The sequence below is a fragment of the Rhinolophus ferrumequinum genome, chromosome 5 (assembly GCF_004115265.2).
Source record: "Rhinolophus ferrumequinum isolate MPI-CBG mRhiFer1 chromosome 5, mRhiFer1_v1.p, whole genome shotgun sequence".
NCBI classification, from domain to species: Eukaryota; Metazoa; Chordata; class Mammalia; order Chiroptera; family Rhinolophidae; genus Rhinolophus; species Rhinolophus ferrumequinum.
Window position 1 is genome coordinate 70392123 of NC_046288.1, and position 13737 is coordinate 70405859.

General features: G+C 37.8%; 1 protein-coding gene across 6 annotated transcripts in view; it reads right to left on the reverse strand.

Moving 5' to 3' along the window:
* RBPJ (recombination signal binding protein for immunoglobulin kappa J region) overlaps nucleotides 1-13737 on the reverse strand; it is a 200828-nt gene that overhangs the window by 20666 nt on the left and 166425 nt on the right. For all 6 annotated transcript variants that reach the window (XM_033105911.1, XM_033105906.1, XM_033105910.1 and 3 more), the window contains one exon: nucleotides 6871-6966. In XM_033105911.1, coding sequence (XP_032961802.1) covers nucleotides 6871-6966 — 96 coding nt within the window. The remainder of the gene's footprint in view (nucleotides 1-6870; nucleotides 6967-13737) is intronic.

Consider the following 13737-nt stretch of genomic DNA (forward strand, 5'->3'; position numbering starts at 1 on the left):
CCGTCAACCCAGTCCTTAGGTAGGGTATAATTTTCTTTTACTCAATTATACACACTGATCTGTACATACTTTACAACACTTACACCGTGTCTCATCAAGGGGCCTGAAACTCAAATACTTACTGTGGGGACAGAGCCCCAAAAAGCAGTTTCCAGGCTCTCGGCCTCACATAGAAAGGTGCTGGCTCAGGTAGTAAATGGCCATCGACTGTGATCAAATGGCCATCAGCTGTGGCTAGTTGCCGTCAGCTGTAACCAGTGAGCCATTAGCCATGAATATAACTGCCGTGGCTAGGCTAGTAGAGAAGAGAAGAAGAAAGGGGAGCTAGCAAGAAGATGGTGGCTGAGCCTGCAAGCGGCGCAGTGAGGGTTGGGAATTGTGTTGCTCCTGGTTACTGTGTCTCCAACCCAGATGCCAGCGAGAGTATAGTGGTGTGACTCCCCTACTTATGGCTCCGTGGGTGTTCCTTTTTGGCCTAGCCATATCCTGCGTTCTTATGTGGGGAGCGGGACCAGAGACCCCGCCAGGCGCCCCGCACGACACTTGGCGAAGTCGGCAGGATCCCCTGCACTACACTTACTCCAACAGTAGCCAAGTAAACTCAAATAGTAGCCAGCTAGAGTATAAATGGGTGAACCACATGTACAGTAAATAACAGGAATATCCTTCTAATGACCCAAAGAAGTAGGTTCCCTCCCTTCTTTCTTAAAACACAAAGCCCTATGGTAATTCCCACTTTTCATATAGTTATGAGTATAGGAAATTTTTTCTTAATCCTTTTAAGCCCATTGTCAGAAAAACAAGAGCTTAAATGCAGTAATAATTAGCCACTGGGGTGTAACTCCGATGATAAGCAAACCATGAGGAAAGGCAGGCCCCTGAGTACACACACCCACTCACAAACACTGCTGAGCTGCAGGCATGTGGCTCTAGCATTGGTCACACCCTTCGATTGTTCAATAGATGCTTGAAATGAAATTTTATATGAAATTCCTAGTTTTAAAATTTGGCCACTTTTTTGTGCTTTTTAACACTTTGCAAGCCAACAAAGTGCAAACTTAAAAAAAAAAATGTACACATGCCTCTGTGTGTGTGTGTGTGTGTGTGTGTGTGTGTGTGTGTGTGTGTGTGTGTTTGCGCGCGCTGGGGTCTTCCAACAGGGAGTAATACCTACTTGTTTGCTTCCTGCTGGGTGCCTACCATATACAATACTGACTGAATTGAATCAAAAGACATGATGGCACCTTCTTTTTGTTCAACTTTCAAAGACTACTTTAGAAGCAATTTGCATGTAATTTACAAGTGAGCCAGGTTTATTTAACATTCATTAACTCACCAAATTATTTACTACATCCCTAGTCTATATCAGGCACTGGAAATACAGTACTTTAAAAAAAGAAAAAATTCCTGTTCTGATGCGTCACACTCTAACAGGAGAGACAATTAAAAAAAAAGATACATGAGTAACATAATGTATATACTCTGCTAGCTGGTGGTAAGTACTGAAGGAAAAACATAAAGCAGGGGAGGGTTATTTAAAACGTCGAAGACCCGGTGGCCAGGGAGAGCTTGAGTCACAACCTAAAGCCGTATCTGGGGGTGAGAGCGCTGCAGCAGAGGGAGAGCAAGTGCAATGGCCCTAAAGTAGGGAGGACCACACCAAGCAGAGGGGACACAACAGACCAGGGTGGCGGGAGAAGAGGAGAGGAGGAGGAAGAGGAGAGAAGGACGCTGCCGCCAGGGGTAATGGGAAAGTAGACCACGCAGGCCCTGAGGGGTAGAGCTGAGTGAGGAGTGCAGCCTCCAGAGTCTTCTCATGTTGATCTAACCCATTAGAGCAGCTTTCGTGCCCGCACACTCTCAGTGTGGCCACGGACACAGGTCACGGCTGAGGCAGTGGGCTCAGCTCCAAGTCACTCCCAGTTTGGAGGGATGCCCGGATTGGCTGGGCTCGTTCTGAGGTTGGCTCAATTCAAGTCTACACCAGGGAGCTTTCTGGCCTCCAGTGCTGGGAGCTACCCAAGCTTATCATGGCACAGACTCAAACACCTAGCTGGCAGGCTCTCAGGAGGCTGGGAAGACGTCAATTTTGGAAACTTGTCTCCTATTAGTATTTTATTGAACACGGATATTAAGACTCCTTGGTAAGCCCGTATACCAGCTATAAAAGTCACAAAGCTATGCTTTAGTTCAGCGTACCAAACGTAGTAGTCAAACCTCAACAAGTTATCATAAAAGGTACTTTTATTTTACATATGAAAAATATAGAGGGTGAAAACTGTAAAAGTCTGGGTAGTGCTGGTTCTCTCAACAGTACCAGGATAAAATGCCATGAAACGGGCTAAAATTGGTCACTCAGAACACTGACCAAGGTTCTATATTGAAAATGTTCTTCCAATCATGTAATAAATAATAAAAAGACTCTTTAATTGCCTCGGAGCTAGCCTTTTTTTTTTTTATCAACTCTACAACTATTCAAAACAGTTGTGATGCAAGAAAGCAGCAAATCCAATATAATCTAAACACTGATTATTTCTATAATATGATGAAGTCATATTTTAAAATCCCAATATTGCTACTACCCCCCAAAAACAGCTAATGAATCAACTGTTCAAATTAAAACATTATTCTGTTTCACACCTCATTATAAAGATGTATTTTAATTTTTTCTTCTGTTAATTAGGTGGCCTTTTTTCTCATCTCCATTCTCTTTAATTTCCTTTCTTTTGTCTGTATTCTTTTGTACATATGCTTCTATTATATTACGACTGAAGTCTGTAGAAATGAAAATTTGATTCATTAGCTGTTTTTGGACAGTTGGTCAATATGTAACCAACACACAGTGAGTGAAAAGTTTGACCATCAAGAGGCCAGCTTACAGTGTTTAACAGCTGTTATAAAAGGATATCCTATGAAACATTGTGCCTGTATTTTCTAATCTTTCCCAGTAGCTGTATTTAAGCAACTATGCCAAACAATGCTTTTTTCGGCCACTTGGTGGCAATATGCACATATGTATGATTTTATTCCTTTTCTAGTTCAAACAATCTGTCTTTATTTTCAAAGAATGATTTAACACCTTTTTCCTCAAATCCTGAGTTGAGGTCTGGAAAATACCTTACAGATTCAAAAAGGCCTTTTTATTTAACCCAATATATAAAATTAGCTAGGTTAGATGAAACCCAAAAACATCATTTACATTATCTGACTACCTCTGCAGACTCCTTACCCTTTGATGATGATTTCATTCAAAAGCAAAAAAACCAAACTGTTTGCATACCAGTTACCTTAACACATTCTCACAGTTCTAACTGTTTAAATGGCCTTACTGTTGTCCAAACAGCATCATATCACTTTCACTTCTGTTTAATTACTTCCCTTGACAAAGTTGAAGGAATGTTAGTATGTCAAATGGCATTTCCAATTCTTTAACGGAAATTTTCCTCTTTACAAAATAATCTTTTTGAAAGTATATTTTTCAACCTGGAAAGACCTCCTTTAATCAAAAAGTAAAACTAACCACTAAGATAAACGGGATGTGCTAAGCAAATAAATATTTGTTATTAGGCACAAAAGTTAGTATCAAGACAATTTATAATTTTAGGATAAAATTTCCTGACCACATATTTCTAGCACCATTCACTTGAGTTATTTTATATGCTAAGGAGACAGTAGTCGTGTCCCCAAGTTACCTCACGCCTTATGCCTTAGCAGCTTTTCAGAAAGGCCTGATCGACAAGAAAGAGGGCCCACCGGCCTCTTTCCACTGTGTACCCCACCCCTGAGGAAGCGACCAGACCTCCCGCAGAAACACGCCTTGCCAGTCATCCAGGAGCCTGGACTGCGTGAACATTCCCTTACTACTAATACTTTTTAAAAATCAAGTAATTTTAATAGGTTTCCACCTTTTTTGTAAAACGAATACATGGGCACTCTAAGAGACTTTAATAATATAAATATGTAAAAATATAGAAAGTAGTTACACTAGTCTTTTCATCATTTTTTCTTCAATCTTTGGAGGCTAGAAGCTTAGATACTCCCAACTTTCTTTTGACTGGTGTTTTAGACTGGCCAGGCCAAAAAACAGATACTGAAAGTAAAGGCAATTACAATAAAAGATAACCCTTAAATTACCTATTTTAACTTGAAAAGCCACTATAGCTTCGTACTCATGTATTTTTAACAGTGACTAATAATCAGGAATCTCATCTGGACTTAGAAGTAATTTTTTGAGTAACTCTTCTGTTATCTCCACTGGGCTTGTTATCCACCATAGTATTAAATGACATGGTGACTTTTAAAACTAACAGTAAAGATCCTTTTGCATAGTACCTGACATCTAATAGGTCATCAGAAATAAAGAATAAATGAGTTAATAAATGAATCCAATTGTACTAAAATGCACCCTCAAAAATACAGGAAAAGAGAAGCTGCACTGCTCAAGTTGGTAGCGATACAATACACACATGCGTAATATTTCCATTAGATCCAGCCCAGTCTCATTCAGCTAATGGTAAAAGGGATAATCCTCGGCAAAGTTAATGAGACAGGATAGTTAGTATGTTGCTAGGTAGGTAGACAGTGGGGTCGCTGGTGGAAGAAACAAAAAAGCAGCCATATCCTGAAACTCCAGGTCCTGGAACGTCTCCTTCACTCCAGGACAGGGACATGAGAATACAGCTGGAGGTTAATAGATAATCCCAAATCCCTTCTGGCCCGTCAAAGGGGCAGATCTGATAGACAGGAATGGGTTATTTCGTTAATCCGTTCAGGACGGGCAAACAGGACAAACCTGACAGATGAATTCCATTAGAAGGCTCCAGCCCCCTCGCCAAGCAGGCAGGGGAAGGTGTAAAAGTAAGAGCTTCTGCCTCAGTCACTGGACACCCCCACTCAGGACCCCCTCCCGCTCGGGAGCTGCAACCTCTTCTCCTGCCTCTAATAAACTATCTTCCTTTACAACTCTTTGCCTGTCTCTGGTCTGTGTGTCCCTTCTTCGGCTTCACGAGACACCATCCCGGCCCACACCCAGAAACTGCCGGCAGATCCAGCATCATTTACATCATTTGGGGACTCACAGAAAAATCATTCCTCCATCATTATGTTCATAAAGTTTGTGTTCTATAGGCATCTTAACGTGGTCCTCATCCTCAAGCCCTGCTGTAGATAACCAACACTCAAACACAAAATGGAAGGCTATGAAAATTAGGGCAATAAAAAGAATAAGAAATCTGGAATTACAGAGCCAGTAGTTCTAATTCTGGCTACATCCATTCCTAACTGAGGTGAATCTGGGCATAGGTAAAGTCTCTGATCTTTAGTTTCCTCACTCACAGAATGGGAATGATAACGTGCCTATTTACAAGATTATTCTGAGGATGAAAATTTAAAAACATTTATAAAGGCATTTCCAGAACAATGCCTGGCTCATGATTAGGAAACCGTGCGTTCTTCAGATTCACTGTGAGATGCAAGGCTGGCCTAATGTGAGTCATCTCAAGTAATGCAGGTGTTGCCTTGCTCTGTTTTACTTAGGAAAAAACAACAGCAGCAGCAGATGATTTTCTATGTACACATACTCAATTTCATTATTAAAACAGGCTCTCTATCTGAATTTCCAGTATCAGCTTCATGAAAAAAGGGGCCACTACCTTGATTTGGTTTCTATGTCCCAAACTGTAGATACCAACTTCTTCCAATATTTAATTCTAAATCGGATCATTAAATTCTATTAGTAAAATAAGATAATCAGAAACTTAGTAAACTTGAATAATGATAAAAAGAACGCTTGGTAGTATGCGTCCTGAATACTGCTTTCCCTTGTTTACCCTCTTTGAGGACAAAATAAATTATCAACTAAATAGCTTCACCTTCTTTTCAGCTCAGAATTAGAGAACGCTAAGAAACAGACTTCTTAATTTCCTTCTAGGATATAAATTAATTATATAGAGACATTTCCCTTCTTTTAATACATATGCTAAGGTTTCATTTATCTCACAAACTCTAAGATTCCACTCATTCTTTCCAGCCCAACAGCCAAACCTAAGTTTTTATTCCTTTTCCCACTTGAGTTTGGTGCCTTTCTAGCCAAGGCAAAAAAATCTTTCATCTTCACCCACTAACAAGGCTTTGTTCGTGAAATGCTTAACATAAAAATGCTGTCTGAAAGACAAAGACTTGAGAAACTATTAACAAGAAAATTCTAGAACCAAGTAAAAAGACAAACAACAAAAGTCCATAATCATACACCAAAAATGCTGAAATGTGTAAGATACCGTAATAAATACTAAAGATCACTTTGTTATAATTTAATTTTGGCTAACCTGATTTATGTCACTGTGTAGCACACACATTCACGTGGTAGGAGAGGACTAACTCAGTTTTGCTCTTTTTTGCCTAGTGTGAATAGGCACAGCACCCAGGAGGGGAGGGGCTAGGAGCTCTTTTCTTTACAATCAATCATTCCATAGTCCAATTCAGGTATTTGCTCAGCCTCTTTCTTTTTAAAATGATACTTTTGGGGTCACATTTGTTTACAAAACTACATTTTCTAGCAAAAGGAAAACTACTTTTTGAACAAGCAAATATTATCACAGAAAAACTTACAGAACATCATGCAGCCCAAAAGAAAAATTAGGGATTATTACATTTTTATGTTATGACACTACGGATTCATTCAGCCATGCGATCGTTACTAAAACTGCAACAATTCACATTGTTTCTCCCCTTCAATAAAGACAAATCCCCCATTTTTCATTTTGTCCTTGCAAATAACCCAATAGAATCTATCCTCTTACTTCCATATTAATACATCATTTGCAAATTCATGTGATATCTACAATGAACTATCCACAAGAAAAACAATCTTACCTTTTTTCATTTCCATATGACTTCTGTGCAACTTTTGCATGAAGAATAAGTACTGTTTGATCCCCTCGCTCTTTGAGATAATTCCGCATAGCTTCCCTAAAAGAAAACATAAACATTACTATTACAGGGGTGAGATTTAGGATATTACTATGCTCTGTAATGAGAAAAATGCTTATGAGTATTTTTTATACAAGCAAATCTAAAAATGAAAACAGTAAGGCAAAACAAACTCATGAACTAAATTGAAAGAATGTTACACAAGGGAGCAATAAATACTGCTCATCTTCAATTCTATACTTTGTTCTTTAAAAGAAGAAACTGTCTTTCTTCTTGGAATTTATGATGTAACTAAATTAAACCACAATTACAACTTCTAGAATCACTATGTGCATTATTAATCTGGCTTTTAACTGTTCATAAAATTAATGACATGCAATACTTTATATTTAATAATCTAAATCCCCACCAGCCACTCTTCCCCAGCTGTTAAGAGTTTTTTTCATTGAATACAAAGCCACAACAAATCATTAGATCATGCAAACTTATTATTATCTGTTCTTAAAATAACAACCCTACATAAGGACTAAGAAAGGGCTATCATTTATATACACACAATTACCCTGAAGGGTGTTACTCCCAAATTTAATAAAAGCTAATTCAAATTAGTGAAAAACTGAATTAAATTTGGGAAAAGAATACAATGTTAATTCTTTCAAGTAAAAGTACTCCACCTATTTATTATCCATATGTCATATCAAAAGTTCAAAGTGATATGAACTCACTTATTTTAGTAAAAAAAGCCCAATTATTTTAGTAAACATACTACAGAGTATAAAAAACACAAGGTCTACACAGATCAAACTTTTACAATTTGCAATCAGCAGAGTCCCAATTTTGGAGATGTTTTACACATTACAAAATTAAAGCAAAAATATTTCAAAGACAATCATCAAGAAACACTTTTAACAAGTTAATTGCTGTTTTATTCGTATTACAAATAAATGACAATTGTATACTTACACAAAAGGGGATACCTACACAATAGTAAATTATTAAATGTAGGGAACTCTAGACTTAGAGCACTCAGAGAAAGCACTTAGAGAAACTGAGTGGCCTGGGACAAATTGTTTAACTGTATCCAGCCTTGAGTTTCGTGTATGATAATAACAGGTAACAATGCTGACATAACAGAGTGGTTGTGGGGATTCAATGAGATAATCTAGATGACAGCCGCTATGTTTACTGACTGAAAACCTATTAGCTGCAAGGCAGGGCAAGGAACACGGAATCCCACAGATTGAGAATTAATCCATCTCTCTTTTTTTTTTAATTAGCTTATTGGGGAGACAATTGTTAGTGGAGTTACACAGATGTCAGGTGTACAATTCTGTATTACATCATCTATAAATCCCATTGTGTGTTCACCACCCGGAGTCAGTTCTCCTTCCATATATTTGATCCCTTTTACCCTAATCTAACAACCTCCTCCCCCCCATATCTCTTAAAAGTCCAGTGAAGACAACAGTTTGGAAAACAAATGGTAATGAAATAAAAGATCCAAATATAGAGGTATAAACAGACGTCCACTTCCTGGCATACAACTTGAAAGTTGCAATATATTTGAAAAGAAAAATTTTCAGCAGCAAGTGTATTTCCTCACATTAAATTTTATCTGCATTTATAGTATCTATTATATCATTTAGCAATTACTTCATATTACTACATATGTTTGTCAGATTTCATGTCTTTTTTTCTTGTCTTCCCAGGCTACAAAATCTTTAAGACACACTACTAGACACTGAAGAGAACCAAAATCTTACCGCCCTGAAACTGGTTTTGGAGGTATTGATTAGCTGTTTCTTAAGAAACAAGCTACAAAAGGAACCTTTGACCCTCCCCCCTTTTCTGCCCAAGAGATTCAAACAGAGAAGCCTGCGGCAGGAAGGAAATCTTAGAATGCTGCCCTGCCTAATTTGCATTAAGTGTGGTAAATAAGAGGACATCCCCGTGCCCCACAGTTTCTGGGCTGCCCAGCAAGAATTTGCCTGCCACGTATGTTCCTCTCTTCCTCAAGTACCTGTAAACAGGCCATTCTCACTTCTGAAACCTGATGCCCATCCTCCCCTTTCTCCTTTGTCCCCAAATATGTTACATACCCAATGTTGCCTCACTGCCTTTGGAATTTTCATGCTTATATGAACTCCCCAGGTGCATGTATTAAAATTTTGATTCTTCACCTATTTATCTGTCTGTGTTAATTAGCCCAGCTAGAAGAACTTAGAAGGTGGGAGTAAAAGCATTATTATTTTTAGACCCCACAACACATTTTAGAAGAGAGGTTAACTTTCCCAACATGATACTGAAGACCCAGAATTCAAACTGAGGCAGTCTGGCTCTGGAGTACAAAATTATACTATCAGATATTTTGCAGTGGTTATGAGCACAGCTTTGGTATGGAGCAGACAGGTCTAAATCTTAACTCTTGTCACTTACTAAGCCTGAGGTGTCTCAACTTATAAAAAAACAGTAAGCAGTATCTCATACAGTGAAAAAAATATCTTTAAGTCCCACAAACTAAAAATGCCAGGTGTCAGTAAACTATTATTTTCTTAGAAAGGGTATAGGAGGAGAAGGAAGGAGACTCCCACTGAAATTTGAAAGCAAACTTGAAAAGCACCTGGAGGTAAATGATCCGGCACCTCACTGAACTCGTGAGGCCTGCGTTTTGCAAGCACATCGAGTTAAGTTGGACATTTATCCACCTTCCCATTAAAGATTTACTGAGAGTCTATTCCATCTCAGACACTGGTTATCGTGCTAGTTGCCAATATTGGAAGTAACTGTCTACAAATTATGATCATGACACATGCTTTCAGATCTCAAGGTGTATATGATGAATGCAAGATCAGAGCTCCAGTTTTCCCCTCTTTCCCTTCATATTTATAATACAAACGCCTGAAAAAAATCAAATAGAACCTTAAAGTAATCATTAATAATTGCTGTCTAGTAATAGTAATATGCCAAATAGCTTCTTTCAACAGAAAAAAAAAAAAAACTTTGCTTAATACCAAACAATTATGCTTTCTGGCAATTAAAAGGTGATAATTTATTTCTGCAATTTAAGGAGCTCATAAAAAAAAAAGACAGTACTCTAAAGAAACACACTTAAACAATAAAGCCCTTGGACTAATAGCCCATGTGCTTTTCATCTAAATAGAATAGGGTTTCATCAATAGAACAGGGTTTCAATTTCACCACTGTTGGCATCCTGGGCAAAATAATTCTTTGTTGCGAAGGGACTGTCCTGTGCACTGAGCTTTTGGCATCTACTGTAATAGTTGCTACCCTATAAAATTTATTACTGCTTTTGGATACTCCTTATTGATGTTATCTGCGTATTTAGCCAAGCGATTTTTGGTCGATAGTAAACATGTGTTGGGATCTCTTGAACTTGTATGTATGTGTACTCCTTTGACATGACATTGCTATCAATGTATATAGTTTAGTCTTACCCGCCTTTACTTTGTCATTAACACATTGTTTTAATTGCCTTTGTCTTTTGCTATTGCATATTGCTACATAAATTGATTAGATATTGCTAAATAAATCAATTAGCCCCTCTCTAGCGTGCGCTCCTCTCTTTTACCCTGCTTGCTCGTCATTACAGCACTATAGGGTATTTAACAGTATCTCTACCCTCTAGAAAGCCAGCAGTACCCTTCCTGAGTTGACAACCAAAAATGTTTCCAGATATTACCAAACATTACTGGGTAGAGGAGAAGATCACCTGAGTTGAAAACTACTGGATTAGTAAAAACCAAAAATATTCCAAGAAACAAGATGCCAAAATCATCCAATGTCTAAAGAAAGAACGAGGGACATTTTATCACTGGTAAATATAATGCAGGTGCTGCAAGAATTTTACCAGAATTACTGTGTATTACTAAATTGTTAAAAAATAATAACAAAGTTAAAATTCATAATTTGTTGGAAGATACTATTTAACAAGTTTTTAATTCTTTGTTAATTTCATTTAATGAATCCTTATTAAATATTCATTCTGAATAAAAACCAATTAAAAATTATTTCAAGAACACCACAGAGCAACTAGTTTTGAAAGAAGTAACATGGAAGTGTAACCATTTAGAAAAGCAAAAAATTTTACTCTTATCAATATTTTTACTGACATAAACTCATGGCATATGCCATTCTAGTTTGACGTGTTTAAATGATCTATCATTATCTCTGTCAATTTTTTGGCTGTGTTTCCTTCATAAATTTCAAACTTTAATTCTGCAAACAAAATTTACAAAAACAATGTTCTTTTTAGTGCCAACCCACATTCTGCAAACAGACCCCTTACTTCCTCACCACACTCATATATACCTCTGTGACTGTTCCAAGGGGTGAATAAGTGATTTAAACCAGACCTCTGTGTGTGTGTGGGGGGGGAGGGGAGTTGGGAGGTGACCATAGCAGCCCCAACTACTCTAGGAGAGAAAGTGGCCCGTGGCCCCCACAGGGATGGAAGGCCCAGCTAGTCATCCTTACCAACAGGCTGAGTTCACCCTATACTTCTTAAACTGGATTTTTGTCACTCGTGAAATCCAAGTAACAAAAGTTCCAACATGAATTGTCTTCTAGTAAAGAAACTTATTTTCCTTTTATCAAGCGTTTCCATAGTAAACGTACACCCCCCTCCCATGTGCAAACATTTTAGAGAGCTGCAGAGTATACACTTTAAGAAACACTACTATAAGCCAGAGGTCAGCAAACCGTGCCAGCAGCCTGTTTTTCTACTCCTTAGAAGCTAAGAAGGCCTTTTACTTTTTTAAAGGGTTTTAAAAAAGAAGTCTATGCAATAGAGACAGTAGGTGGACCTCAAAGCCTAAAATACGTACGACTTGGGTCCTTACAGAAAACATTTGGGGAGCCATGCATAGCAATAAAAATGAAAAGATTTTAAAAGAAAAGTTGCAAAACGGAATGAATAACATTCTAATTTTTTTAATCAATTAAATATACCACTGGTTGACATTTAATAAAGTTTTTTTTTAAAAAAACCTCTTTCTCGAAATTGGACTTGGGGACCATTGAAAGTCCAAAAGGTTCAACGGGACTCCTCACTTCTACTTCAGAATGCTGACTTACATACCAACACCCCTCTCCAAAAAAAACCCTCATGGAGCTGCCCTATTTCTGTCAGATTCCAGCAGTTAAAAGTCTTTCACACCATCTCAGACAACACTTTTCAAAGTGAGTTCCACAACAGTTCCGATTTGCAATAGAAGAGTGGCCCACTCAAGGAAGTTTTAGAGAAATTGGAGCACATAAACTGAAACCAATTCTTTCACTACTGCAGGACTACTTAGTCTTAAATCTTCCAGAGGGGGAAACCTGTATGCAGTATTTTCCCAACTACTAGATGAGACCAAGATCTCTGTTTTTCTTCCAAAAGAGGCTGTTTCCCCAAGTGCCAAGTTTGAAAATGATCATCTAGCGATAGTACCAACCAAGTTCCTCACGATACAAATGAACCATTAAGGCCGCTGCACTAGGTTTCTGTATCTATTGGTGACTCAGGCCAAACAACAGTGCAGCTCATGTTCCTATGGGAATGCTGGCAAATTTCATTTCATTCACTCTTAATAACAGAAGTAAAAATAATATACCATAATTCTATGAAAGTAAATGTATAGGTAAACTGCTTCAAATCCTGTCACACAGCTATGAGACAAATCCTTTCAAGTTCTGATAAACGCTTCATGGTTTTCATTCCCCCTCCCAGATACAGGCTGTTACATTGTAAGGATTGGGTCACCATCACTTCTCTGTTCCATTTTAAAAGCTTATTTTGGAAATAAGCCATTTTACTACTTCCTTAAGGCTGTATATAGAGAATAGTGTATAGAGAAAAATTTGAGACTTGAGGATTTTGCGAACATATAACAGTAGGGGATACTGACATTCAAAGGTAGGTCATCACCTTGGTTCTTAAAACTTGGCTCCTTGAATCCCAGGGACCACCCAGACCCTTCCTACTCCACTCCATTTTCTTCCCCCAAGTTGCCTTACAAACATGATTGGCCTGAGAAAAGTTGAATATTAGTTGCAACTACTTTTATATAAATTATTCATTGTTTATGAACTAATTAGCTGGCTAATAACTATATAGAGCAAATCTATATTAATAGTAACGTTACTATTAATGTAGATTAAGTTTATGGTTTTATTTTACTATAAACCTAAATTCATTTAATGTCTACTCAGTGTACACAGTGTTTCCTTCTCAGGGTTGTCTTGTGGTAAAGTCAAAGGAGAATCTATGACTAGGTAAAAACATCAATATTGTAACCTGTGATATAAAACAGCCTCTTGACTCCTAGAAAAGGGCCAAAATAGACATTAATCTGACCTAAGTCAAAATTGCAAAAAATAGATGGTTCTGTTGTTACAAACTGATAAATCATAAATAGGCATAGTAAGCAGCGTCCTTAGCTATAATCCAGGGTAGATAAGAATAAACTGTTTTAAGAGTTTCTCATTAGGCACTGGTAAAATACGCCAAAACTGCATGCTCTGGAAGAAACGCAATTCCAAGAGAAAAAAAGGAGGGCTTGCTCAAAGACAATGGAATCCCAAAATTAATACGCAAATATTTATAAAATAAATATAACCCATGTTGACAGGGACAACAGATATGAAGGCTATTTCATAACTATCATTTTACAGTAGATGTTATTACTTACTCTGCGGCAATCTCCAAAACAAGCCAAGAAAGAGTTTCAGAAACTGAGTTTTCCCATAGACTGACCAGGGCAGTGATGGAGGTACAATGAGAACAGAGAGGGGTAGCAGTGAGACCAA